The 27,151-nt window shown below is 55.4% G+C and overlaps 1 protein-coding gene across 3 annotated transcripts; it reads left to right on the top strand.

Annotated features, from left to right (window-relative positions):
- Positions 1-246: 246 nt before the first annotated feature.
- Positions 247-27,151, top strand: BLACAT1 (BLACAT1 overlapping LEMD1 locus). Of its 3 annotated transcripts, none has more exons than XM_051639057.1 (2): positions 247-356; positions 26,987-27,151. In XM_051639057.1, the coding sequence occupies exon 2, from the start codon at positions 27,026-27,028 to the stop codon at positions 27,125-27,127; it is 102 nt and encodes a 33-aa protein (XP_051495017.1). In that variant the 5' UTR covers positions 247-356; positions 26,987-27,025; the 3' UTR covers positions 27,128-27,151. The 3 variants fall into 3 exon arrangements, with proteins under 3 accessions (XP_051495017.1, XP_051495015.1, XP_051495018.1); XM_051639055.1 differs by lacking the exon at positions 247-356 and adding an exon at positions 10,641-10,671; XM_051639058.1 differs by lacking the exon at positions 247-356 and adding an exon at positions 23,471-23,516.

Raw genomic sequence — 27,151 nt, 5'->3', positions numbered from 1 at the left:
TGATGCTCACGGGGGGGGGGAGCAGAACCCAGCAGGAACTCTCCTCCTTCCCCTGCCTTCCCGGCACGGAGCAGGGAAGGACAGAGATGGGGAAATAAGGAGAAAGGAGGGGAAGGATGATACATGTTCAGCCCAACCCAGTGGCAGAGCAGCTGGGGAGGGAGAGCCAATAGCTGCTTTTCATGCTCAGTGAGGCTGTCCACCTCCACCCCCACCCGCCTTGAGTCCTTAAGTTGCAGCTTTTAACTGCCTCAGTGTTCAAAGAAAATATGATGCTCAGCGTGAACAGAAGGAAGAGCCTGCTGACAGGTCGACAGCATGGACACTGATCCCGGCAGGGCCGGCTGCTGAGAGAGGTACGTGCCTTCCAAGGCAGGGATCCGAAAGCAATCACATTTGGGATGCAAACTCAGAGGAGACTTTAATTTTCCAGCAGGGGGAAAATGGAAATCTGGCTCCCTTGAAATGATTCATCCCCCCTTCCCACCACCTCCCCTCCCCCTGTGTCCTCTCCCCATCCCTCCCAGCACAAAACCCCTTTGCTGCAGCCTCTCTCCATCTGGGTGCCTCAGTGTGGGGTGCCTCAGTGTTCCCGTGTGTGCTGAAGTTGGGAGGCTAAGCCAGAGCAGCAGGAGAGAATGAGCGGTCCCTGCAGGGTTGGTGGGCTCTGGACCTGGGACACTGGCAGGTTGGCTTGTGCCAGACACTGAGCAGGGATCCTGGTTGGTAAGAACCATCCCTGGGGAGCCAGGCACTGCCCTGCTCACCATGCAGGCGCTTGGGAGGCAACCAGGGGCTCCCCCAAAGCGCTGCCTGTCACCTGAGAATTGACAAGTGCCCGGCGCTCCCAGGGGAGGGAGGGGAGGGTGGGAGGGAGGCAGGGCAGCAGGGACATTGGCAGAGTTAGGGTCCCCCTTCCCAAGGCTTTGTGCTCAAAGAGGATCCCGAGACAGCACTGTGTTCATCTCACCTAAAGCCCCTGCCCTGAGCAGGCACGGGTTTGGGGAGCAGGGAGGAAGAGAGGCCTGACTGCAGGATCCCCCTTCATGCACTATTGCTGGTGGTGCTGGTTGGTTGCTGTGTCAGGGGAGACCCTCCCCCTGTGGCTGGGCAGGTGTCTGACCTGCTGCTTGGCTCTTGCAGCTGAAGGGCCCCCAGCAATTGTCTGGGTGGCACCTGTCTGGGGAGGCAGAGGGAGGTGGAGGTGACACTGGCGTGGCAAAACCCCTTGTCTGGCAGTAGAAGAAAGTGTCTTCTGTCCCATTGCCATGTGGGAGGTGTTCAGGGCTTGCTACCCGCGGGAATTCGGTGTAATTCAGTCTCACGTTTATAAACACAGAGCTGTTTTCTCAGGCATGTCAAGAAGAATTAAAAAGGGGGGGGAGTTATGGGGGTCCAGGCTAGTGGGATCTGTCTGGCTTCTGGGTAGCGTGGAAGAACTTTTGTGGTGTTGAGAAGAAGAGAGCAGCCAGCATGTGCTTTTGCTGAACTCAGCTTTGGTCTGCTCCATTCTGGGGACAGGGCAGGGTGCTGAGAGCAGGGCTGCTCTTACCCAGTGGCCCTGCTCTCCTTTTCCACCCTCTCTGGTGCCGGAGCAGTATCGTTACTGTCTAACAAACCCTTTCTGGAGATGATGCCATCAGGTGGCGCTTGGAAATAGGCAGCGTCGCTGTGGGATTCCGGAGAGCAAACACTTGTTGCTGCTGCAGATTGCGCGGGGCAGGGGGAAACGTGGCACCCAGAGCCACTGGGGCACCCAAGCCCACACCTCCAGTCCTGCCAATTGCTGGAATGCAACACAGAAAGGGAGGGAAAACTTTCTGCAGGAGCTGGGAGGGATGTGCAGGGCAGGCTCTGCTGTGGAGATGGGAGGGTAAGCGTGAAGAGCTTTTTTCTCTCAGCTCTGGCACTGAGGTGCATGATTTTAATTATAGCCTGTATTTCTTCAGATTTAGACTTGTTTGGCGTGTGTCTTCAGGCCTGTAACCTCCTTGGCAGGCTTTGTTTGTGTGAGTGGCTCCATGCACACAGTGTGACACAGGTCTCTGAGGGAGGTAAAAGTTTCCGTGCAGTTTAGAGAGCTTTGTACTCTTGGGAACACTTTTATGGTCAGACAGATGCACTCAGTGTGGAGCAGAATGTACCTCTTTTGTCCTGATAAGCCTGCTGCTCCTGGAGTGGGGCTGCCCCAGCTCTATAATCCCCAGAACCAAACCTGCAGCTGGGACAGCCAAAACCATCCCAAAGGCCAGAGCAGGGCTGTGCTTGGGCGGTCGCCCATCCCAGGGCACAAAGTGAAGCTCTCCAGGAGGGTCTGTATGTAGCAAGGTCCTGGTGCAAAGCTCTCCAGGCCAGGATGGCTGCAGGAGCAGGCAGGGAAGCACAGATCTGCCCTGCTCCATCCCACCTGCCACCTCCCTGTGCCACTGGAGAGAATCATCCCGGGTGCTTGGGGACAGCGTCAGGCAGAGGCAGCTGGGTGGCAGCCAGGACTGAAGCAGTTGGCCACCTTCCAGGCTGGTTATCTCTGCACGGTTCTGCTCTCCACTTCCAGGGTCAGTGAGGGTTTACAACACCCCCCCAGGGCAGACACAGCCCAGAGCACAGCACAGCCCTCCTAGCCTCAAGGATAACCCTCCCACTGACTTCAAAGACAGGGCATGCTTGAGAGGACAAAGAGAAGCATTGTAACTGATAGTGCTTATGGACAGTATTAGGTACAGAAGTTGTTTTTGGAGATCCCAAATGCATTTTTGCAGCCTAGCTTAAGTGTACAGAGCACAGGCAGAAGCCGAGGAAGAAAAGAGCTGCTCAAACTAAAGTAAGAGCATCCACAAGGGAGTTTGCATCCAGTTTCACTAAACTACATCCAACCCAACTTCCATTTGGAGACAAAAAATCACAGGCATAATCCCAGCTCAGAGGCTAGACCAAGGGGGACCTGGGCACAAGAGGCTTGCCTGCCATGACCAAGACGTGCAGCAGCTGAACCAGCACCTTTTGGTGTCCTCAGTGTGGGGCAAACCACGGGGCAGAACTGCCTTGCTCAGGCAGGGCCAGCTCCTGCACCAGGCAGTTTGTCCCATGGGCCACCAAGGCTGGTGGCACCACCTGGGCTCTCTGAGGATGGTACCAGCAGCTGCCCTGGGTCCCAGCGCAAGGGAGCACGTCCCCTGTTAATCAGCATTTAATTAAAGGACATGCTGACATTTGGAAATCAGAAACAACTCTCCTGTGTGGGCTGCCTCTCTCTGCTGCTCGCCTCTTCTCTGAATCACTCCCTGACATTTTGCCAGATTAGGATGTGACTCCCTCTCTCCCTCCTTCCTTATAAAAATAAATTGAAAAGGAGATGCTGAGCCACTGCTGCTCCTGAGGGAGAGGAGGTAGGGGACAGGGTTTGGCTGGGGAAAAACTTTCTGTTGTTACTAGTGCTACAATGGTGTCCTCCAAAGACCCTACCTGGGGAGCAGGTTTTCACGTGGCCGGGGCTGCAGGGATGCTGGGCAGGGGGTACTCACCCTGTTGGTGTCAGGCAGCTGCTTCTCCCCCTCCAAAGACAGACAAAGAGCCGTGTGGCATCTCGGGTCCCCACGGCAGCCCCCCAGGGGATGTACCTGAAGGAATCAAAGGCAGACGGTGTGAATGCCTTGCAGGGGAGCAGGGAGTCCCTGCAGTGGCCACCAGGAGCAGGTTGGACCCTTGGAGACCCATGGGGTGAGGGGGCAGGACAGGGACCCAGAGCCGGGGAGATGTTCCGTGCCTTGGAGCTGACAGCGTCGCTCCTCAGAGCGGGAGCGACCGAGCTGGGCTGGGGGCAGGACCCCCGTGTCCTGGGGTGCCTGCAGGGGGGGACAGACAGGCTGCCTGCAGCCGGCCCTGGGGGACCCTTCTCCCTCACGGCCGGACCCCCGTGCTGCCCCCCAGGTGGGGCCCCCGTTCCCTCCCTCACCTTTGCACCCCCCGGCTCCCCTCACGGCCGGACCCTCCTTTCCCCTCAGCTCCGGCCTTTACCTCAGGCTCATCCCGCCTTCCCCGCCCCGCGTGCAGCCCCACACCTGCCGCCCCCCGCGTGCAACCCCCGTGCACCCCTCGTGCACCCCCCGTGCACCCCCTGTGCAACATCCCGTGCACCCCTCGTGCACCTCCCGTGCACCCCCCGTGCACCCCTCGTGCACCCCTCGTGCACCCCCGTGTCCGCAGCCCCCTCCCCCGTCGCGGCTGCCCCAGGGCCCGTCCCGGCGCTGCCCCCCGGGTCCCCTGTTCCCGTCCAGGCTGGGGGGCGATCCCTGCATCCCACCCCGTCCCTCTCCCCTTCCACCGCAGCAGCGTCCCCCCCCCCAGCCCCGCCGCGACCTCCCCCCTCCCCCGCCTTCCTGCTCCGAGGTGCCCCCCCCGCCTCCCGCACCTTCTGCTGCTCTTGAAACCGGGCCAGCGATTCTGTTTCTGTGTTAGCCCATGCCAGAGCTGGGAAAATGCAAACAGCAGTGAGGGATGGGGGAGGAGGAGGAGAGGGGGGTTTGGGGAAAGGCGGAGGGGGGGGAACCCTCACCGTTCGCTTCCCCTTGGCTGCTCATTTCAACCTTCTTTCAAGCAGAAATTACTCACATTAATCAAGAGTGAGAATGTGTTCGCAGCCCTGCAGATCTGGCAGCGTGGAATCAAATTCCATCAGTAGCAGCAGGAGGACGGGAGCCTGTATCTCTGCTGTGCACAGCCTAATAGAGCCATTGCCAGAGGAAATTGGATCTGAGAGCTCCCCTAAATTAATCTACCCTTTAAAAAAATGCCAGGAGATCTACATGACAAATGAGCGTTCGCTACGGAAACCGATGCAAACATCCAGGCTGGATCTGCCCCCCGGGCCAACATCTGCACGGGAAGAGGCACAGGAGCAGCCCTGGTGGGACAGGGCTTCCTGCAGCCAGGACACATGGCAGTGGAGGTGCCCTGGTGGGCAACTGGGGCCAGGAGAGCGGCTGGGACAGGGCAGAGGTGCAAAGCAGCCACTGCTGCCATCAGCCCCTCTCCTGTCCTCCTCCCAGCAGGCAGGAGAGGTGCTGGAGGCACAGGGATGTGCCACCAGGAACATCTTGGGAGAAGCCCAGTGAGACAGAGCACAAGGCCATGGGGCAGCACCAGGAGCTGCCGTAGAATCATGGACTGGTTTGGGTTGGAAGGCACCTTAAAGATCATCCAGTTCCACCCCCCTGCATGGGCAGGGACACCTCCCACCAGCCCAGGCTGCTCCAAGCCCCATCCAACCTGCCCTTCAACACTGCCAGGGATGGGGCAGCCACAGCTTCCCTGGGCAACCTGGGCCAGGGTCTCACCACCCTCACAGGGAAGAATTCCTTCCTAATCTCTCAGTCTCCCCTCTTTAGGGTAGTGGGGCAGGTGGAGGCTCCTGGGGTTCTGGCTCGTGCTGGGGCGCAGGTGCCGCAGCTCTCTCTGCTCTAATGGAGCTGCTGCTGCTCCAAGGTGATTGCTACTTTATTGGCTTATTTTTAGCTGTGCAGCCGGGCTGAGAGTAAGATGGATGGGTCTTGTCTTGGGTGAGACTTTTGCTCGCAGCAGGATCCTGGGCACAGGGCGGGAGGGACTGCTTTGCAAACAGCCGGGGTGAAGCTGCCTGGTGCAGAGCAGGGAGCTGAGCAGGTCTCTGCTCCTGCCCTGGGAACACTCTGTGGGGTGGGCATGGACCCAGCCAGGCTGGGAATGGGGCTGGTCTGAGTTGGTGGGTGCTACTAGGCAGCTACCCCAAAGAAGGGACCCCTGATAGAGTTTGGTTGCAGCATCCCCTGTAAAAACCCTAGACCCGAGTGCTGGTCAGAGGTCCCGTCTGCCCTGAAGCTCCCCCATCCCAAGGGCCTGTCTTCTCCCTGGTGTTTCTTGGGAGCGATTGGATGGTGGGAATGTTGCTGAGCCCCAGCTCTAGGTGCAGCCGTGTGATCCCTCAGGAAGGCCTGATCCTGGGGTAAACCCTCTGCACCCCACATCACCCGATGGCTCTGCTTGCACGGCCACGTCCACTCCACCATTTTTCAGCCACAGGCAATAAAAGCTTTAGCATCTTTGCTCTGCTCTCAGCAGCATCCAATGATTGAATCTTGACCTTTATTTCCCAGGTTTATTAACTCCCTGCCCCCGTAGGTGTGGAGTGAGCAGGGCCAGGCAGCAATGAGACAAGGAGCATTCCCAGTGCAGCCTTGGGAGTGCTGGGAGCTTCCACCAGGGAAAAGCAACCAAGGGCTGGGCTGGTGCAAGGACTGGGTGTAAGAGCTGGATGAGCTGGACACAAGGGCAGCTGCTGAGTACTGAATGCCTTGCCCAAGCTGGTCCAAACTGCATCGAGGAGACAAGCAATGCTCACAGCACAGCCCTTCACTTCTCTCTGCTCTGAAGGAATGTCCCTGGGGAGGGAAGTGTCTTGCTCTGCGCACAGGCCCTGGGACACTGCACATGAGTGAGGTTTGCAATCAAAGTGGGGTTGTGTGATTGCAACTGGGCAAATAAGGCTTTATGTGGTGATATTTGCTCCCTGAATAGATGCACTTCTGCAAGGTTTTGTTGCAGGAGGTTTGTTCAGTTGTCTACAGAAAATAATCAGCCAGATGTTCAGGGTTTTATGGCAAGGGGAAAGCAAAACACCTGGGTTGGCAGATGAGAAAGAGTGTGAACTTGTTTAAAAAAATCATCAAGCATGTGTAGACAGTGGCAATAGCTGTGTGTCCCTGCTGCCCCAGTGCCATGGGGACCCGTGCTGCCCCGGGGGCAGTGCCTGGTGTTCCTGGGGGGTGTTTAGTGCCCCGTGTGCTGGTGTGCCCTGTTCCCACCCCGGCTGCCTGCTGGTGTGGTGGGGGCTGTGGCCAGTGAGGCCACGGGGGATATTGATTGGTTTTACAGTGTAACCTGACAGAGCCTATCCTGGTGGTGTAATGAAGATGGATGATCCCATCCCCTCACTGCGGTGCTTTGGGGAAGGGGAAAATTATTTGCTGCATCCTGGAGGGATGTGCTGTGGTCCTCCAGGCCTCACTCCTCTACCTTATCCAATTTCCATCTCTCTCTGTTCTTCTCTGCTTACCATCCTGATGGCTCCCTGCCTTCCCTTCTCCCAGCACTCTACCATCACAGCAGGCACTGGGAGGTGGATGTGATGGTCATGCTGGGAGGCACTGACCCATGTCCAGAGCATTTTGGGGTGCAGGCCTCTCTGCTGGGACCAGCTGGGAGAGACCTGTTGCAGATCTTGGCTGCCTGCAGTGGAAAGCTCTCCCACTGGGGCTCACCAGAGCCAGATCCAGCTTCATGCCATAGCTCATCTCTCTCTCCTCCTCTGCTTTCATTCCCTGTCTCTTGTTCTTCACCCCCTGCCTTTGCTCACCCTGTCTGCACGTGTGTCTCCTCTCTGGGGCTGCTGCCATGGACGAGACATCCCCACGTGCCCCACTGCCAGCCCAGCCAACACATCCCACCTCCAGCTCATGGGAGAGCCCTGCAGAGCAGCCCTGCTGGGAAACCCCCCGTGTGATCCGAGAACCTCATCCCTGGACCCGTTGTCAATTAAGTACAGCTCTCTGAGGTTGACGAGCTCCTTTCACAGCCTGATCAGAGTCTGTTGGAAACCACAGGCAGTGCTTTTCCCTCCACTGACCAGCAGTTGAGAACTCATCTTCATGGTGACTCCAAGCTCAAGCATCCGCATGCCAGAAGGCAGTTATGTACAGTCATAAAAATGATACAAATTTGGTGTGGGTTTTTTAAAAAACAGCTCATCTATTATCAGGTCTTTATTTCTTTTGTAGCTTTTACCCTTTAGGTTTTGTGTTTTCAAGCTTTTCTCAACAGCACAGTTGGAAATGCTAAAAGGGTTTTTGTACAAGAGCTGAGAATCCTCCAGAATCACAGGGCTACAGGAAGGAAAAAAAAATACCAAGTGCTGTAATGCACAAGATACCATCTCCAGAGCTGCCAGCACCCCCTGCAAAGGAACCATCTCTACTACATCTTCAGCTTCCAGCTGAGCTCCAGCCAAGGGAAATCCCAAATCCTGGAGTGAAGATTTTCAGGGATGCCCTAGTGATGAATTTAAGTCTCTGTTTTGAAACTTTGAGCCTGTTAAGGCTGGTTTTGGGTGGGATCTCTGGTGTTCCCATTGATGCCCTGTGCACCAACCAGCCAAGGTTCTTGAGGTGATAAACTAACTCTTGTAAAACCAAGGAAGAAATAATCCTGTAGCAAACATTTGGTGCCTTTCCAGCCTCATGAGTCCCCTTGGACAGCCAGAGCAGAGCAATTACTCTTCTTCTCAGCTAAGGCAACTCATTTCATAAATGGTGCTAACTCCTCCAGGAGCAGAGAGCTGGCTGCAGTGTTAGGGAGGAGGGGAACCCCCAGTGCCCTGTAATTTTGAAGAAAATAAATATAAAAATAAGGCACTGCAGGTACCTGCCTGGATGCAAACACCCTATGCACACAAGGATAAACCTTTTCACAGCCTCCAGTCCTTCCTGCAGCCCTTTGCCAGCCCACTTTTGGGGCAGCTTTTGGAGAAGAGCCTTGAAGGGCTGACGTGGCACAAACCCCAGGCACTGAGGTGCAGGTCCTCACGTTTCACAGCCAGCTTCTCCTCCTGCTCCCTGCTCACAACTTGAGCCTAACATCTGGCAAAGTCATGTACCACGGGCAGAGCAAACATCGCTGCTTATGGCAGGCCAGGCTGACAGTTCCTGTGAGATCAGCCCCGAGAGCATCATTTCTTGGTGATAGCTTGCTCACAAAGGGAAGAAATGGAAGCAAATCTTACATGACACATTTATTTTTGTCATCTATTTATTAGCTCAGAGCAAAAGTCCTGCTGCGCTGCATTATGGGGATTATGCAAATGAGGGACATCAAGACAATTAAAAAAAGCCCAAGTGAACACAATGTCAGAGCCCAGCAGATGCTGAGGGTTGGTGCAGCCCCCCCAGCTGGCTCTGGCCTGGCTGGACCTCCTGCTCAGCCCATCCCTGCCCACCCTCAGTGTGTCTCCCCATCCAGATGCTCCTGCTCCTCCTCTGTCCCATGCAGACCACCCAGCCGAGCAGGTTCGTTAGGCTCATCAGTTAATGAGCTGCCCAAGACTTCTCCCAAAGTGCTGCCCTCCCATGGGGCTTCATCTGCTGCCCCTTCCCTGTTGGGAAGAAGGATGCACGGGGTGGACCCTGCTGCATCCTCAGCCCATCACAGGCGCTCGCTGCTCTCACCAAGCCCAATGCAGCCAAAATTGATTATTAGACTGATCCTGGACAGAATTTGGCTTGACGGGTTTGCTGAGGGGGCTGCCCACAAGGCAGAGGGCAGAGAGGGTCCTTGTTCTCTGCCAGGGACCTCCTGGGTGCCCAAGACCCCGTGTCCCAGCATGAGGGGACCCAGCAGAGGTGAGGTTGTGCTGTGCTCATCTTGGGTCAGACCCTGCCACGGGAGGAGGATCTGGCTCCTCCATGGGTCCAACGGCTACAAACCCACTGAACCACCCCTTGTTACACTGACAGCTCGGGATTTATGAGAGCTGAAGTGGATGGAGAGCAAAGGAGCAGAGGGAATAAAGGACAAAGTCCCAAATCTGACTTGTCTTTGCTTCTGCAAGCCCCCGAGGATTCGGGATGTGTTGGGGGATTTAATCCTGCCTGAAACCCTCTGTTTTGAGACAGAGGTGGAGGAAGACCTTAAGGCAGCTGAAGTGCGTGTAGCTGCATCCAAGCACAGCTCCTGCCCCGGCAGCTCCTGGAAGTGGAAAAACGCCGTTTCCTCAAGCTCCGTGGAAGAGCCCAGGCAGGCTGGCGCTTGGAGACGCGGAAAGATGCAGGGAACAGCCGGGGAAACACGCTTCCCTCCTCACTCCGCTAATTACACCCATTAGGGAAGGAATGCTGCCTCCAATTTCGAGCTATCCCAGCTATTTTTAATTTCCCTACCTGCCGAAAGCACACACCGGAGCACTCGGGGGGATTGTTTTCTGGAAACGGGTGTTTCTCCTCCCAGGTCAGAGGCTCTTTTGTGTCTGCCTGGCTGGGAGACGGGGCCGAAGACAAAGGGGAAAGGGAGAAAGGGGGGGAAGAGAGGAGAGATGGGGAACGCCGGCATCCCTGGCGTGGGCTGGGGGGCAGGAATGGGGCCGGGCCGGGGGGTCCCGGGCTGTGCGGGGCTGGGGAAGCTGCGGTGGAGCGGAGCGGCGGGGATGCAGCCGTCTGCCAGGATCCACCGGGGAGAAGAAGTAGGGGAGAGACGGGAGATAATTTATGCGCTAACCTCAGATTGAGGTTGCGGGCGGCCGTCCCCAGCCGGCGTGGGAGGGAGGCCTCTTCCCATCGCCCCTTCCACCCGCCTCCCCCCGCCCCGCAGCCACACACAGCCGCACAATCCCTTTACAATTAGGAAGACACCTATTCAGCACCGCTCCGGCGTCTCTGGGCTTTTGTTCCTTCTCTTCTCTGCTGGCAAAGCTCTTCTTCCCCCTCCGCACGGCTCTGCGCAGCTCCCGCCGCTCTCTGAAGCCCCTTTTCATCCTCCTCACCAAACGCATCGCCGTCCCGCGCGGGTCCCGCCACCGAGTCTGCGGGGAGGAGGGGATAAAAGCAAAAAAAACCAAACAAACAAAAAACAAAGGAAGAAGAAGAAAAAAAAGTAAGACAGCCTTTTTTTCCCCCCTCTCTTTCTTTCTTTGTTTGAAGTCCTGCCCGGAGGAGTTGCGTGTGCGGGAGAGCCGGGCGGGGGGCAGAGCGGGTCCGCAGGCTGCCCGCTCACGGGTGAGGGGTGTCTGTGTGACACAACCCCACACCTGCACCCACCCTGGGTCCCCTGGGCACCCAGCTTCCCTCCCAGGACCCGAAGTCTGCGGGCAGGGTCTGCCTGGGAGCATCCCGAAGCAATGCGAGTCCTTTCTCTGCCTCCTGTGGGTGTTGAAAATCTGTCGGTGGATGTGGATGTGAGTGTGTGTCTTTACATCTGTTCTCCCTGCGCTGTAGCTGATGCCTGGCGTTTGCTTGCAGTCCTTATATTCCTGTCGATATAGATGTGATTAGCTAAAAAAAAAAACCCGCAACTAAATAGTCTTTGTTTTAGGTGAGAATAATCACCAAATAGTCACCATTCATTCATATGTGTGAAGATGTGTGTATATACATTCGTATGTGTTCACATCACTTATGTTGACATACAATTAGATGCAACACATTAATGTACTTAACAGCTAAATTACGCATAAGCTCTTTAACTGTTGGGTTTTGATCTGAAGGGTTCGCTTGCATGAGAGTTCCTGTATATGAATATAAGTTTGCGGCCATAGATGATAAGTTTTCGGTGTTACTCAGGTACCACACACGAAGTGGGGGTGTTAGTGTAAGGACTGGGTATGTCTGTGTGTCTGCGAACACTTTTGCACCGTTTGTAACGTATAAAATCCCGTCTCAGCCCCGCTTGCAGGCAAAGAGAAACTCTGCCGGGTGCCGAAGTGTCTTTTGCTTTCTGACGAGTGTGAACCGAAGGGCAGAGAGCAGAGTTGTTAGTGCTTGTGCCTCGGGGAACGCCCCTGGCTCCCGGGAGGAAGCAGCACGGGGTGGTCAGAGGAGCTGGGTGTGCTGGGGGAGCCGCATCCGAGCGATTCCTCCTCCGGCTGCAAACTTGCAGCTCCAGCAGCAGGGCTGGTGTTGGGCAGGGCAGAGAGGGAGGCTCTCCGGGCTCTCTCCGATGAGGTAATCCCGAAGAAAGATAAGGGAAGTGGTGCATGTATTAACCTGAAGGGTGATGTCAGCCGGGGGAAAGGAAATTAATTACTTGGAGGTAGGAATTGCCTTGGTTTTGGTGTCATTTGATTCCTGCCGTTATTGCAGACGTGGGGTATGGAAAGCAAATGGGCTCCAGCAATGGGGTTCCTGAGGGCTGGCAGGGTCTGGAGAGACCAAACGGTTCCTGATGGCTTGGGCAGGGATTTGGGCAAAGACTCAGTGTGTGTGTGTGTGTGTGTGTGTGTGTGTGTGTGTGTGTGTGTGTGTGAGTAGTGCCTGGCTGCTCTCTCCTGTCTGGGCTGCAATAGCTCCTTAAGGAGAATAATAATTTTTCCTCTGTTGGAAGCTTCAGCAATGGCGAGGGGAGGGAGGGAGAGCCCCCTGAGCCCCCCACTAGGGAGTGGGCTGAGGGTGTCTAGAGGAACCCGAGGGATGTTCCCTCCTGGTTTTGGCAGGTGTCCGTGTGTCCCCAGGCAGCAGTAGCAGAGCTTCAGCAGCCGGGCTGGGTGGGGCCAGGGCTGGGACAGCTCCAGGTGGAGAGCACAGGTCGGGTATGGGTTTGGGGCACCTTCACAGAGTGTTTATGGGGCTCCATGTGAGGTTCATCTTCCCCCCACGTGTGGCTGTCCCTTGGGAGATCAATGAGACCCTGGTGCTCAGTCCTGCAGGGTGAGCAATGGAGAAAGTCTCCAAAGTGGGAAAGAGACACTTTCTCCACCAGAATTTCTCCTCATGCTAATAAGTGTCACATTATGTCACGAGTCCCTGATGACTTGTCAGCAGAACATGACAAATCACTGGTAGCACAGCAGGGCCAGCAGCAGACGGAACACAAATATCTCATGTCTGCAACACCCTGAACCTGACACGGAGGCTGCATCTCTGATGCTCCCCAAACCCCACCAGTCAAGCCATACAGATGGGCCATGGATGCCACCGTGCCCTCCCAGAGACTAAGCCATGTGCTGTCCCTTGTTCCAGCCCCCATTCCCCACTCGTAGGACACCCTGCTCTTGCACACTGCCTATTGCACCCAGCTGCTGACACCAGCAGAGGACAGCCCGTGGGGCTGGGGGCAGCCCGAGCTTGATATTGAACAGATCTTCCCTCTGGGGCTGCCAGCTCAGCACAACCATGGCAGAGACCCCTCAAAATCCAGAGCAGGAGCCAGGCTGGACTTTCAATGCCTAGACATGGTTCACCCAACTCTGGAAGGGCATGAAGGGCTGGGTGATGCTTAATCACCTTCTGCCTTGCACATGCACAGGCACACAATGGCAGGTGGATAGACCATCAACTGCACAGGACAGCCTGGATAGGAATATGTGCCAGCAATCCTCTGTTGTGTGCACAGAATAAGCCAAGAGGACTCTGGGGGTCAGTGCTGTTAGCAAAGGAGGCTGCAGTTTCTCTGGTTTGTGCCAGTGCCAGTTCTCCGTGTAAGTGAGGAAGAGGAGACTTGGTGGAAACGGGTGGTTGAACCCCCCTCAGGCTCAGTGTGAAGCAGTGGTGTGAGTCCCAGACTGCTGGTGGCTGTCTCTGCCCTTGTCCCAGGAGGGAGCTGTGTCCCTCAGACAGCTGTGCAGGAGCTGTCTGAGCTTGTGCATGTGATGGTGAAGGCACATCCAGTGAGGGGCTGGGGTCTGGCCTGCGAGGGGATGGGGAAGGGCACCTTAGGGGCTCTGCTTTCCCCAGCACCGCCTGTGGTCAGTGGATTCAGCCTTCATTTATGGTGGTGGGAGACGGGTTGAGCTCTTTTGTCCTCAAGTTTGCGCCCACGGTGATGTCCCTGAAATCACTGGAGTCCCCCTGAGGCAGATTTGAGTCCAAGGAAGTGTCCCCAGGGGAGTCAAAGGGGTCACGCTGGTGTGGAAGTGATGCTTCTCCTTTGCTTTCTACCTCTGGACCAAGTGCCCCCACGGGGCTCTTTCCTCACCTTCCCCTCTGTTTCCTCCATCTCTTTGTTCCTGAGTTGCTCCCGATCACTGAACCACCACCCCCTTCAGCCTCTGGGTTTCCCTCTCCCTCCGTTACCAAGTCCAAGTTGCCGGAGATCCCAGGGGAGCAGCGCTCACCCTGCCGGGATCGGGGACCAGCCCAGCAGGCTGCCGGGGCTGCAGCCCCCCCGGAGGGACCTTTTGCTCGTCAGCTTTGTGCGCTCCTCCGGCAAATCCAGACAAATTCCCCTCTGGCTGCTGCGGCGTCTCCTGCCTCGCAGCCCAGACTTAATTACAGCTGGGGCTGCGGGAGCTGAAATATCTGTGACCAGGAATGTGCTAAAAGGCCCGGGAGGATCTTGTTAGTGAGTGACTTACCTGGATTCCCGACTTGCATTTGCCCTCTCTTAATGGGCTGTGTGGCAAATTGATGGCTACTTTGCAGGAAGCAGGTCTGGGTCATTATCGTCCCTTCCCTCCCTCAGCCCTTCACCTTGAAAAAAAGCTGGAGGCAGCAGCAACGCTGCGTGTGCAGCAGGGCTGGGCAGAGGCACAGCAGAGGGATTTGGGGTTCAGCAGCATCCTGCAGGCTGTGACCCAGCACACACAAGTCTTGGGGTCCTGGGGCCAGACGTGCCCCTCCAAGGACAGCTTGGTTGGGGTGCAGGTCCTCTGCTGAGGGGTGATTTGTTGGTTTGCAGAGCACAGAAGCACCGAGGGGTCAAACCAACATGAATTTATTCTGAATTTTTCCAGCAAGCCGAGAAACAAAATAATTTAGGGTTGGAGAACATTTTGTTTCACCCAGAGAAAAAGCTGTCATTACATTTCCAGTCACCTAAACCACGTATTTTTGGTAAGAGGGAAGGAGAGCTGGAATTGGCATGCTGTTCCAAATGGGAAAGTGGGAAGGAACAGTTGTAACTTCTCAGAGCTGCTTTTGTACCCCAAGCTGACTGCTATAAACTAACTGGTTTTGCAAAATACTCCTCCTGGCTCAAACTTGGCTGTTTCAGCGAGATCATTTCTGCTCTCCAAAGCAACCTCAGGCACCCGTGGAAAAGCCAGTCCTGTGGGGCTGTGGTGCTGGGCTGAGCTGAGCATCCTTATGGGCATAAAGTGCAAAAGTAGCCAGAAAATTAAAGGCTTTCTTTTCGTTCCTGAAAACAAATCAGACCAATTTTATGTTGCATTCTGTGGTTTGGAAGGAGTGTGTGATTGCGTGTGCACCTGCAAAATCAGGACTATTTTGGCCCTTTGTATTTTCTGTGGCTGCCAGAACATCCTGTGAAGGAAGCCTGGGCTCTCTCAGGTCTGTCCTTAGAGCAGTGCTGCAGTGCTCACTGCCCTGGGCTGCCAACCTGCATTTGTGGAACACATCTCTCCAGCACGTCTTGCTGAGGGGTCTCGCTGTCAGATGCCTGCTTTGGGGAACGACAGGGAGGCAGATTTGTTGTTTCCTGAACTCACACCTAAGGATGTGCTGCCTGATCTGGGGTGTCTCACAACTCTCCTGCCCCACCTTTTATTGCCTGTAAGAGCTGAGGGATTTATATAGCACACTGGAAAAATTCGGGTTATATCTGTTTCATGAAAGCAGCTGTCAGTACAAAATCAGGTGATGAGAATGCTGATTAAAATCCATAAATAACCCCCATATTACCCTCTCCATGGGACACACACAAGTGACAGGCAGTGTGCTCCTTTAGCTGTACAGAGCACCTATACAACAAAGGCATTTGAGCCTCCTCTTGCCCAAGTAGATGTTTCTGTAAAGCCAAAAAGTCCAACCATAAGGACTCGGAGGACAAGGTAGTGCACATTGAAGGCTGGGAAATGACATTGTTACAATGACAAATATTCTCCAAATACCCAATTCATGATCCTGGGCGCCTTATAGATGTGATTAGTAGATCTAATCTTGCTGTGCTGGAGCCAGTTGTCAAGACAGCTTGAAAATGGATCATTGCCCAACTCTGACTTCAATTGCTCCCCAAGTTCTTGTAGTTGATGTTTAAAAACTAAACAAGAGGTGGGTCCCACATGCCCTGGGGCATGAGCCAGCCTCTGAGGTTGTGGGGGAAGAGAGATAAATGGCAGATGATCCCCTAAAATAAATGCTGATTGCATCTTCCTGGGATGCAAACAGCATGGATCTTCATAGAAAACAAAATCCTTTAGGTGTGCCTGGCTCAGCTGGTCTCTGATCTTGAGTATCTATTCATCCATCTGTCCATCCTTTCTGTTTCAGCTGTTGGGTTTGTGTTATTTCTCTCCACTTTGCAGCAGGGTTGGAAGCAGCCCCGGAGGGGCTCTGAGCATGTCCCAGCTCTGGGACACGGGCAGGGAGCTGGGGATGGAGGGATAAGCCCTGGGAGACAGGGAAGCAGTGTTGAAAGCCTTTGGCTGCAGGGAGAATTCCTCTTGTGCTGTAGTTTTGGGTTCTGTCCCGTGGGCACCCCAGGGGCCCACAGAGGATGCCCATGTGTGTCTCTCGGGGTGCTGGTGGGAGCTGCCAGGCACAAGGTTTTCTGCAAACCAACTGGAAAGGCAGGAAAACAACATTTCCAAAAGCACTCGAGTGCTTTGGGGTAACTGGGATGGCAAAACCAGGCTAAGCCCCTAGTGCCCCTGGCTCCCTGGGGAGCATGGCAGGTAGATGCTGAAGGCAGGAAAGTACTTTTTAGAGCAGCACTTGAAGCACCGTGAGTCCCTGAGGTGCATCTGGTGCCTTTACCCAGGATCTTCTGGGGGATCCTGGCGGGGATGTGGTTTCAGAGCAAGCTGGTGCTGCTCCAGCTCTGGTGCTTTTGGGGCAGCCTGGCTGTGCTGAAGGCTGTTGGGGACACGGTGGGAGAGTCCCCAAGGTTCCCCTCCACCTTCCCCACCTCCCAACCTGCCCCAACAGCCCCCACCTTGGGTAACTCAGCGACTGGGACGAGCAGCATGGGGGAGGCTCTGAGCGTATCCAAGATACAGTGGATTTGGGCACCCTGTCAAATGTTCTCATTGTCTGACCCTTGTCCAGATGCCAGTAAAACCCTTTGGGAAATTCCCCCTCCACCCAGCTCACCGGCTTTAATTACAGAAGAGGAATGTGAGGCGCAGAGCCCTGCTCCTCCCGCCTCCATGCTTGGCTGAGTGCTGAGCACCAGCACGTATCCCCTGAAGTTTGGGGTCCAGGAGAGTGCCAGGGTTGGGGGATGGAGGAGAGGTGGAAGGGACACCGGGAAGGGCAGCAGTGGAAGCGGGTGCTGGGCGCCCCTGCCCCGTGCTGGAAGGGACGCTTCCCAAACCCGGGGTGGTGAGCGGGGGCTTGTCCCCCCCGTCCCACTCTGGCAGCAGTACCCGAGCAGCAGGACATGAGTAATATACATCCCACTGGGGGAGTTAGATCAAAGGCAGTGAAGTAGATACAAGAGGTTTCTGCTTCACAGACCAGAGAGGCTGCAGTTCAATAGCGCCTTTGTTACCGGCTCTCCGGAGCCGGGGATGGAGAAATACCTGATTCCTCCCCCCCCTCTGCTCCCAGCCCCTCGGTGCACAACAATCCCAAGTATGTGCCCGTGCAACGAGGCTCGGCGGGGACGTTGGGACAGGGTGCTGGGGACAACGGTGGGAGCAGCTGCCAAGGGAGGCATCAGGGCTTCAAAAATGAGACCCCCCCCCTATAGCCACCCAGAGCTGCTGAGGGTGGTGGGGGTGGCTGCTTGGGCTGAACATCCCTGCAGCACCTGGGGTTCGCTGGTGAGGGCCAGGGTGGTGTGGGGAGGAGAGGATGGTGCAGGTGATGCCATCCCATGGCCCCTGCCTGCTGGCCTGGTGCCCTTCCTGCCAGGAGGACACGGTGCTGCCAAAGGTGAGGTCAGCTGCGCTCAGCCGGTGGCTCCAGGCTGTCCTCGGGTCCCTGTGGTGTGCAGTGGGGCTGGTGGCTTTTGGACAAGCACATGCCCTTGTGTTTTCATGCTGGGGAGAGCAGCCTCCTTGGGAAGGTCTTGGGTGCCAAAGCAGAGCCACAGGGACACGTCCCAGGGAGCCACAAAGTCTGGCTCGACAGATTTATCCCTCGAATGTGCCACGTGCAATGAAATTGGGGCTGTCCCCTTAGTGCACCCCAGGACCAGGGGGTGGGGTGGGGCAGAGCGAGAGGGAAAAGACCCACGTGGGGCTCCTGGTGTCACCTACAGCTCAGCCAGGGCCAGACCATACTCCTGCAGAGCCATGGGTACACTGTCCTGTGCCTGCCACCCACAGAGCGAAGGACCAGGGAAAGAAGTGTGACTGTGTTGGAAAGGGGGGGAACACAGTGGTCTTTTTGCTCTGCCACTCATATATGGGAGTTAAAAGAGGAAAGACCTTTGAAAACGCCAGTTCAGAGCTACCCATGTGCCTCAGAAGTTTGGTTTGTAGGTCAAAGTCATGTTCACTGCTATTACGAACTGCAGGGTGCAAAATCCTTCCTGCTTCCAAACCTGGCTGCTGTGTGGCTTTAGAAACATTGAATTTCCCAAGGATTCTTGCTAGGGTAACAAGAAAGGGAGTTTCCTCCGCTCAATAGCAGAGTTGACCTCGTCAGCTCCTGGCAATTAGCAGTCACTGTTGCTGAATGAGCCGGTGTCCTGGAAGGGGAAGAGAATAAAAGCAGAGGCCAGTGCTTTCCCAGGGACAACCTGGGCAGTTCTGGCCACCGGAGGAGCTCCCCCAGGTGCAGAGGCTTTTTGCTGGAGAATAAGGTTTGTGTCCAGCACTCCGAGGAGCTGCTGGAGCAGCTGCTCCCCATGAAACTCCTCACTTCGTCCTGAGCTGCCTCTTTTGTGAGTCCGGAGATGGCAGCTCCCCGGGCAGGCAGCGGGGGAAGGCGGCGGGAGGCGGGTTTGCAGCCAGACGGGTTTGCAGCCAGACCTTTCTTTAGCCCTTTGTCTCAGCCGACAAAGGCGGGTCTGTTGGATGCACCTCTGGCCGCTCAGCGTCCCTCCCCTCTGCAGCCAGGTGAGCTGCGGGGGCAGCGGGGCCCGGGGAAAGGGTTTTGGTTCCCAGTTCTGCCTCTGAGCGACTCTGTGACTGTGGACAAGTCCCTCAGTGGCCTGAAGGGTCAGGTTTTCAATCCAGCTGCAGGAGAAGGTGAGCGCTTTTCCCCCTTGCTAGCGAAAGGGACTTGCCCTGTGGGCTCCTGGGCTGCTGCACGGGAAGGTGCTCCTAGACAGGAAGGGCTGCTTCATCTCCAGGTGTAAATTTGTGCTGCTCCATTTGCAACCAGAGTGACTATCTGGTTCTTAACTCAGGGTTTATCGGGATTATTTGGTTCCTTAACAGCAGCATATAAAAATGTGACGGGAAGTACCATCTTGGAGATAAGGTGTAGCTGTGTCAGGGACACGGGGAGAGTGAAAATGAAGCATTTCACTGCCTGCTCCTTGGGCACCTTGCCATTGCTTCAGGCATGTTGTCTTTTAAACATCACCTCCGCTGTGAGAGGCTGTTTTCCCTGAGCCCAGGGTTCATTACAGCCTTTGGAGCAGAAAAGGCAGGATGCTGGGTCCTCCTCCTGGTGTTAGGCCACCACAGAAATACTGCTGAGGGGACAGAGATGGCAGGTTTGGCTCCTTCCTGACCCAGAGGTTAACTCAGGAGAAACCAACCACCCTGAGATGCTGTGGGGCTGAGAGGTGATGGGGACAGAGTCCATAGGGGTTTTTTGGGTGGTAGCTTCCCCTGCTTTTGGGGTCTCTGAGGGAGCAGATCATGCTCCCAACTGGGCATGCGGAGGGAGGACAACATAGACAGAGGGATTACTTTCCACCCCCACTTTCCCTTTTTTATTTTCTTTCCCCCAAGGCTGCTGGCTTATCCTGGGTAAGCCCTCTGCTGTGGTCTATGGCTTTTTATTCCTATGTGATTGCTTTTCTTAACTCATGTAGGGCGAAAAGCCATGGGCTACACAGAGGAGGGACTCCACCTTCCAGGCACCTCTGCAAACGGCACGGACTCCTGATCCCTTTTTAATCACCCATATTTATCTGGTAACAAATAACAAGTGAAAGGGGGCATTGAAGCCTTGCAGGGCCTTAGAGGTTTAGCAAGATGGATGGGGCAGGGGCTGGTGAGCAGAGGGAGAGACAAAGGGGGACGGGGATGGCAGGGGGCACGGCCTTTCAGGCGCCGTCGTCCCCATTCAGAGCTGAAGGGGGTGCGGGTGCAGGGGGAGGCTTTTCTTTGGCAACGAGTGGTTCTCACACGGTTCAAAGCCTCCCCACCTGCAGCCCTGCTCAACAAAAGCCTCAGGCAGAGGCCAAGGGCATTTCCAAGGGCTGCAGCCGCTGCCTTCACCCGGCACCGAAGAGGCTGCAGGTGATGGCAGGAGCCCTCACTGCTGGTGTCAGGTCTCCCAGGCAGGGGTTCTTAGAGCTGAGGAAAGCCTGGACACCTGCAGCCCTGTCTCCCCACCATGCTGTGCCCTTTCCAGGGATGCTGTGGACCCAGTGGGTTGCTCAGAATCTGGAGCCACCCAGTTTGCAGCAGGCAGGGTCTGTCCACACAGCGCCAGTCCCACCAGGTGCCACCAGGATGTCAGAGGGGAGGCTGTGGCAGGGAGCACGTGATGGGGACAAGGTTAATTAAACAGTGAGACCTGGCAAACTGCACTTTTAAAATTTGACAAAGGAGATGTCTGGGAGCACAGCAGCCTGGCAGAGCAGGGCTGGGTGGAGTGGGAGAGGAGGGTGCTGCTGCAGAGCCCGTCACTGCAGACCCCATCACCACAGATCAGACCAGTGCAGAACCCACCACCACAAATGCCACCACCTCCATCAGCACCCAAACAACGGTGGGCAATTACAAACCACCCTCACTAAGGAGGAAACCAACAATTTCTCTATTATTTTAATTTTATTTTTTTTTCCCCCTCACTTCCTGAGCTTTGAGTCATTAGGTGTCAGGCTTTCAAGTTTATTTCACCAGCCTGGAATGCATCTTTAAAAATAATCATCATTGAAAAAAATGAAAGCTGAGATTCAGCTGTAATCCCATGACTCAGGGAGGTGTGGAAGGAAGAAAATCTTGAAATCCCATGAGTTCCAACGATGAAAGCATGAGAACTGGCAAGACTGTGGCACATAAATCATCAAAACTAAACACCATCGGTCAAAATGAAAGGAATTAAGCCAATCTCACCAGGCTGTTTTAATTATTTTTTAATGAGGATTTGCTCATTCAGAAAATTCACCCATGACAATGGTTTCCTGAGCCATTCAGGCCCATCCCTGGGGCAGACACGCACGACTCAGCCCAGGGCCAGGGATGTGGAGCCTGGGGTGAGGGTGCCATGAACCTCTGAGAAGGGCAGAGCAGGGCAAATTAACCAAAAAATACACCAGGGCTCCCATTCTTTATTGAATTATTTTATTATATTTTTTTTTGGTGGCCATTTGCTTTACTTGCAACCCGAGATGTTGTGCTGGGGAAGCAATGAGGAAAATCCTCTCCGGCCGCGGGATGCAGACACGGCAGCAGGAATGTTTCGGTGGCTGTTGGGCAAGGCAGCTCAGAGCAGGATTATTGGCAGCTGGTCTGTGCTGTGCTGGCGAGATACTCCACCCCTGAGACTTGCTCTCACTACCCTTGATGCTATTGATTTTCCTTTTAGCAAGGCAGGCATTAAGCAGGGGAGAAAGGGAGGGAGCGGGAGGCTCTGTGGTTCTGTGCTGTGCCGAGGAGCAGCCGGGACGGGAGGAAACTGGGCATGTTGATCGGGGTGTCTGGTGCTCAGGAGCCAGGGCTGGTGACTTTCTGCCAAATCTCTTTCTTGCCCCTGTTTGCCCAGCTGCAGCACTTTGCTGGCAATGCACAAGGGCTTCAGCAGCAAGATGTGACTTGGAGTTTTCAGTCTTTGATTCTCAGGGGGACGCACCCGGGACGAGTGTCTCAAAAGCCCTGCCGTGCAGAAGACATTGGCAGACACCCCTGGAAAAGGTCCATGGTGGAGAGGAGATGCTGCCAGCGCCAGGTGAGCTCTCGCCTTGTCTGGCATCCAGCTCCCAGCAGCAGCTCCTGTCACCTTTCAATTAGCACGGCCTCTGCCCGCAGCCCCGTGTGGCTGCAATTCCTGCCCACGCCCAGAGCCGGGCAAACCCAACCCCCTCAGCTGCCGTGTTTGTACAACATCTACAGCCCTCGGTGAAACAGTGGGTCAGGTTGGTGTTTTCAAAGCGGCTTGGAGTAAGTTCAGCACACACCTGTTGTTAAGAAAACGGTGATGGAAATCCTGTCCCTGGTCCAGAGAAGAGGAAGAGCTGCTGCAAAGATGCTCCTGGGCAGCTCCATCTCCAAAAGCGCCCGGCAAAAATGCTGGAGCTGTTGAATCCCCCCCAACAGTCCCTGGTCTTTCCTGAGCTCCCAGGGGAGAATGTGCAGAGCAGGACAAGACACTAATTACAGATAATAGCTGCCCTTTATGAGTCAGGCATCCATCATCCCCAGCTTCCTCTTGGAGCTGGGTGTGGAGCTCCTGTATCCCAAAGCTGCCGGTGGGCGAGGCACAGGCTTGTCCGGCAGGAAACTGCAGCCTGACAGGGGAAACAAGCCCTGACACAGAGCTGGCAGCCCCAGGCACCACTCCGGGCTGCAGCCCTGATTTTGGCTTCGGGCATGCAAGGGTCACCAGGCTCATGCACAGGGCACCAGCTCCTAAATATCCCTGGGCTGAGCAGAGGTGTCATCCCACGACACAATGCACGGGCTGAGCTCAGTGGGGTTTTCCTCCCAACAGCATCCGTGGTGGTGCAGGAAGAGCAGCAGAAGCAGCACCAGTGTCCTATAGATGCTGATCGCAGGAGGTAACTCGGGGAGAAAGTGCCGATTATTAATAGCTTAATTACAGCCAGATGATAATGAGCTGGGTATTTTAATCAAAGCTGTGACAGCACCCAGCCCTAACGAGGCAGAGCCCAGCACCTTGCTGGAAGCACCCAGGGAGGGGCTGGTGCAGTCATGGGGCTGCAGCAACTGGAACCTCCTGGGGGAGGTGGAAATGATGCTCAGTGGGAGTCTGAGGTGGTTTCCAAGCTCAGCCCCAGCGCAGGATGCTCAGAGCAGGACCAGGGCATTAAAAATCACGCTGCAGCCCACGTCCCCCACAGGCAGAGCCAGCAGCTGCGTGGGCAAGTGTGGGGCTGTGCTTTGCACAAACAGCTTCCCAGGGGGTTGGTCCATGCCTGGCTACGTGATGCCAGAGTTGGATGTTCACCTACTTTGCATCAAAGTGTTCAGTCATCGAGTGCTGATCCCACACAAAATCCAGGTCCCTTGGCCGTGCCAGCGCTTTCGGGAAAACCTGCCGCTGGTTTAGCTGGCTGAGAGCTGGAGGAGCTTTGCACAGACAATTCACCAATGAGACAAATCAGGGACTCGTCGGGAATTATTTATTCAGCTCGGCTCTCGGCGGGGAATTACGGATGCGCTGGTTGTGCCACTGAGAACCTTCCTCCTCCCGTCTGCTTGGAAATGGGTTATTTAGTAACTGGTGAGGCCACCGGTGCTGAGTCAGCCCACAGCTAATGAACACCCTGGCTGCCCATTTGAAATTTATTGCACCTATTAATTACAACCATTAGCTGCAGCCAGTGAAATTTTTATAATGAGGACCCTTGCGACTTTGCCTTCCTAGCAGCAAATTAACTGTGTGGGGGGAAGAATCAATGGGATCAGCAGACTTTACAGAAGCGATGTTTTAATTAGTGATTCTCTGCAAACATGCCAAGCAACAGCTTCTCCGTTCATTATCTCTCCTTAAAGGGATGGTGCTTCTTTTCAGGTTAGTTTTATCCCGGTCTCATCTCCTCTGTTGTGGGGTTTCTAATGCGCTGCTGCTCATTATAGAAACTGCTTTGAAGTTGGTTTTATCTCAGGACTGGTTGTAAGCAGTGAAATGTCCAAGGTTTGGGGGATGGAGGGGGAAATAAAGAGTAACCCTAGGAATTAAAAGGTTTGAAAACTTGGCTGAAAAATCGTGAAATTGGATGGATCCTGTGGCCGTGGGGAGGATGGGGGGGCGGGGGATTGTCCCTCCCCACAGGGACAGGCTGTCCAGGGGATGTGGGACCTGCATCTCTGATGCCAGGATCTCTCTATGCAGGAGTGTCTGTATGGCACAGAGCTGCCATCCTCCAGGAGAAAGTCTCTGCAAGTCCCCTGAGCTCAGTCCTGCAGCTCCAGGTGCTTCCCAGGGATTTTCCCAGGGTGTCTGCTCAGCGGATTTTAGAAAACCAAGCTGGTGATCCCCAAGCCATCAGTCACTCCTGAAAATCTGTAGAGGTGGATGGATGTGAAAGGCAAAAGAGATGAAATTTCTGGGAACTTTTCTGCATTTCATTACAAATGATTTAATTCCACTCAGTTCCCTGCAAAAGTACGGGACCAATTTCCATTGCAAATGATCCCATTTCCCAGGAAAAAACCGACACGCTGGCGGCAAAAGGCGGCTTTGAAATTTAGGGTTTAAGATGCAAAACTTAATGTCGGGGGTTGTGGGTTTTTTGTTTTGTTTTGTTTTTCCGACCAAGTAGCTCAAAATTAATTCAATGGCATTTTTGGGAAATCGTTAAGCTGGGTAAGAAAACCAGGGGAAAGGAGAGATCCTGATGCTGGAGCGTCCCTTCCTGTGCCCGCCGGTGTCACCGGGCAGCCACAGCCTGTCTCTGCAGCAAGGCTGTGCTGAGCCCTGCCTGCATCCCTGCATCCCTGCCTGCATCCCTGCATCCCTGCCTGCATCTCTGCATCCCTGCCTGCATCTCTGCCTGCACCCTGGTCTCTCCCTGCCCAGGCTGTGCTGCCGAGGGCTGCCTGGTGAAGCCCAGGGAAATGGGTAATTGCCGGGCTAAGGAACAGACTCCGTCCAGCTGCTTCAGAAAGACATTTTTTAGAGCTCGGGGAAAGTGACATTATTAAAGTGAGCATGCTGATTTCAGACAGCTCCCAATTCATCACTGTGACAGTGACAAACACGGCCCGGGGTTATGCAGTTGACTAAAGAGAATTCTCTAGCTTTACATTTTTAATGCTCCTCGCATTTTCTCTGCTGCAGCGGAGTTTTATCCAGAGGATCTTCTCCCTTGAATAGAAAGGGCAGCCCGGGTTTGTGAAGCATGCCCAGCCCTTGCAAATCAGGCAGGGCTTCTGTCATCACTGCCCAAGCCAGTTCATTTATTTTTTAATTATTCCTTGCTCCTTCAGGGTCCTTTTTCTACCTTTTCAAGAAGAACAGGAGCGTCAGCCTCAGCTGGGCTGCCTCTATTCTCCGGGGCTCATTCATCATTGTCTGCTGCCTCAATGCGAGGCAGAGGGTCAGCCTGAAAAGCCTCCATGGAACAAGCTCCTCTAAATATATCAATAGGTCCCTAATGGACGCTGGGGTCCCCGCTGGACCGCCCAGGCTCTCGGGGTGGCTTTGTGTCTGCAAGAGGGGACGGGCACGGGTGGGACATGGGGTGGCATGGGGCAGCGGGGACGGGCAGCCCTGGGGACACAGAGCGGCTCAGGCGGCGCTGCCTGGGAGGTCTGGGGCAGCCGTGCTGGCCTGGTTAATGCGGAGAGTGTTAACGAGCGGGGAGGGTGCTGGGAGGGAGCCCGGTGAGGCGGGGAGAGCCCTGCATGGGCGAGGAAGGTGTGCACTGAGTCTGGGTTTGGCAGGGCTGGATCGGACCTGGGGTGCCAAACTGGGGCGCTCCCTTCATCCCCTCCCCACTGGCTGTGCTCTGCTCTGCTCCAGCTGACCCCATGCGAAGCCAGGAGGGTGCAGGGGCCAGGAGGTGAGCGGCCCCCCACCCTGGCGAGCCCCTCGGCACCAGCCGTTCCCTCCAAAATCCCGTTCTCAGGCTGGTAACAAAAAAGCAGCAGCACAAAGAGAGAGACGCGAGACCTGCCGCTTTGCTGAGGAGCCATTCAGAGGGAGAGACTCATTAAAAAGCCTCTTGTCCTTATTGGAGAGCTCCAGAGGTAGCCTGATTTAATCTGGGAGCTACCAGGCAGGTACCCAGATGGCTGGGGAGGGGGAGCAGCAGCAGAAGTGAATTAAACGGGATGCCTCACGCTGCTGCCCTTGGCTTTGTGCTGCAGCTGGGCCCCTTGGAAAGGGGGAAAGCAGGAAGGCAGGGATGTGGCATCACCCCCCTGCAACATCACCGCTGGGAAAGAGGGAGCGGGGGGGGGGGGAGCTCGGGTCCCACCTGCTTTGGCTTTTTTTTTTTTTCCCCTGTGGTTAATTCACAGCTGTCCCTGCTGTGAACTAGGGCTGCTCCAAACTCTGCCGGGGTTTGTGGGCTGGGGGGGCTCAGCAGTGCTCGGCTCTCGGGGGGTGGGGGGTGTCACTCTTTGCTCACTGCTGTTGGTGGCCGTGAGGCTCGGGAGGTGACAGTAACTCCTACATTGAGGTTTCCACGTGTTTCTGTTACAGCTCGAGCATCGTGCCCATTTAACAGATGGGTAAACTGAGGCCCCAAGACGTTCCCTGTCTGAGCTGGTGCCGATGAGGAGCAGATATTGAGTCTAGGCTCTGCCGGGAGCCCCGGGCAGTGGGTGTGTGGTGGGTGCTGTGGTCCCTCTGCTCCTGGCACGGCTGGAGGGTGTCACCACGGGGTGGTGACAATGTGACTGCAAGGGCTGGGCACAGCTCCCTTGGAGCACCAGCCCCTCTGGGGCAGGTAGAGCAGGTCATCTGCCAACCGGACAAAAGCTAAAATTTCAAGTAGGAAGAAAAGGAAAGTTGTGCTTCAGATAGTATTTCTGCCAGCATTTTTATTTATTAAAAAAAAATATTAAAAAATCACAACACAAAACCAAAACAGCAAACCCCAGCGTTTCATTTGCATAATTACATGTTGCAGCTGTTGGGCTGTAACCCGGGCTGTGCTTTGGGGCATTATTTTGTCTGTTGAAAACGGCCACAAAGGGTGCGGGCCGGGGCTCCGGGCTGTGCTGCCCCGCGCCCGGGGCACCTCCCGTGCACATCAGGAGCTGCCAGCTGTCCCCACGGCTGTCCCCATTGTTCCCTGCTTTTGAGGAGAGGGGCTGGGGGGAGGAGTTTTAATCTCCTCGTCTTTGACTGGGTAGGGAATTTGGGAGTGCGTGGCTGGGGGCTTTGGATGCGGGGAAGGAGGGGGAAGGGAGATGCGGGCAGTGCAGGGTGATGTTCCAGTCCTGTGGTTTTGGGGATCTGTCCTACACGCTCCATCCTGCCCGTGCACCCCCCCCGGAGCTGCCCTGACTCCTCTCCCTGTCCCCATCCAGGTCTCCTGGGGTGTTCCCGCACCTCTCCTGCTCCAGGTGATGCCCCAGTTCACCTTTGCTTGCTTCTGCGGGCTCCATGGCTTCTGCAAGATGAAGAGGAAGAAAGAAGAGTCCAGCGCGGAGCAGGAGACAGCGGTGTGAGGAGCAGCCCTTTGTGTGCCCCGC

Source organism: Apus apus, chromosome 23 (assembly GCF_020740795.1).
Source record: "Apus apus isolate bApuApu2 chromosome 23, bApuApu2.pri.cur, whole genome shotgun sequence".
Lineage (NCBI taxonomy): Eukaryota > Metazoa > Chordata > Aves > Apodiformes > Apodidae > Apus > Apus apus.
This window is presented reverse-complemented; position numbering and strand designations above follow the sequence as displayed.

Coding starts and splice junctions, on each gene's coding strand:
- BLACAT1 (XM_051639057.1), top strand. CDS start 27,026: ATGCCCCAGTTCACCTTTGCTTGCTTCTGCGGGCTCCATGGCTTCTGC.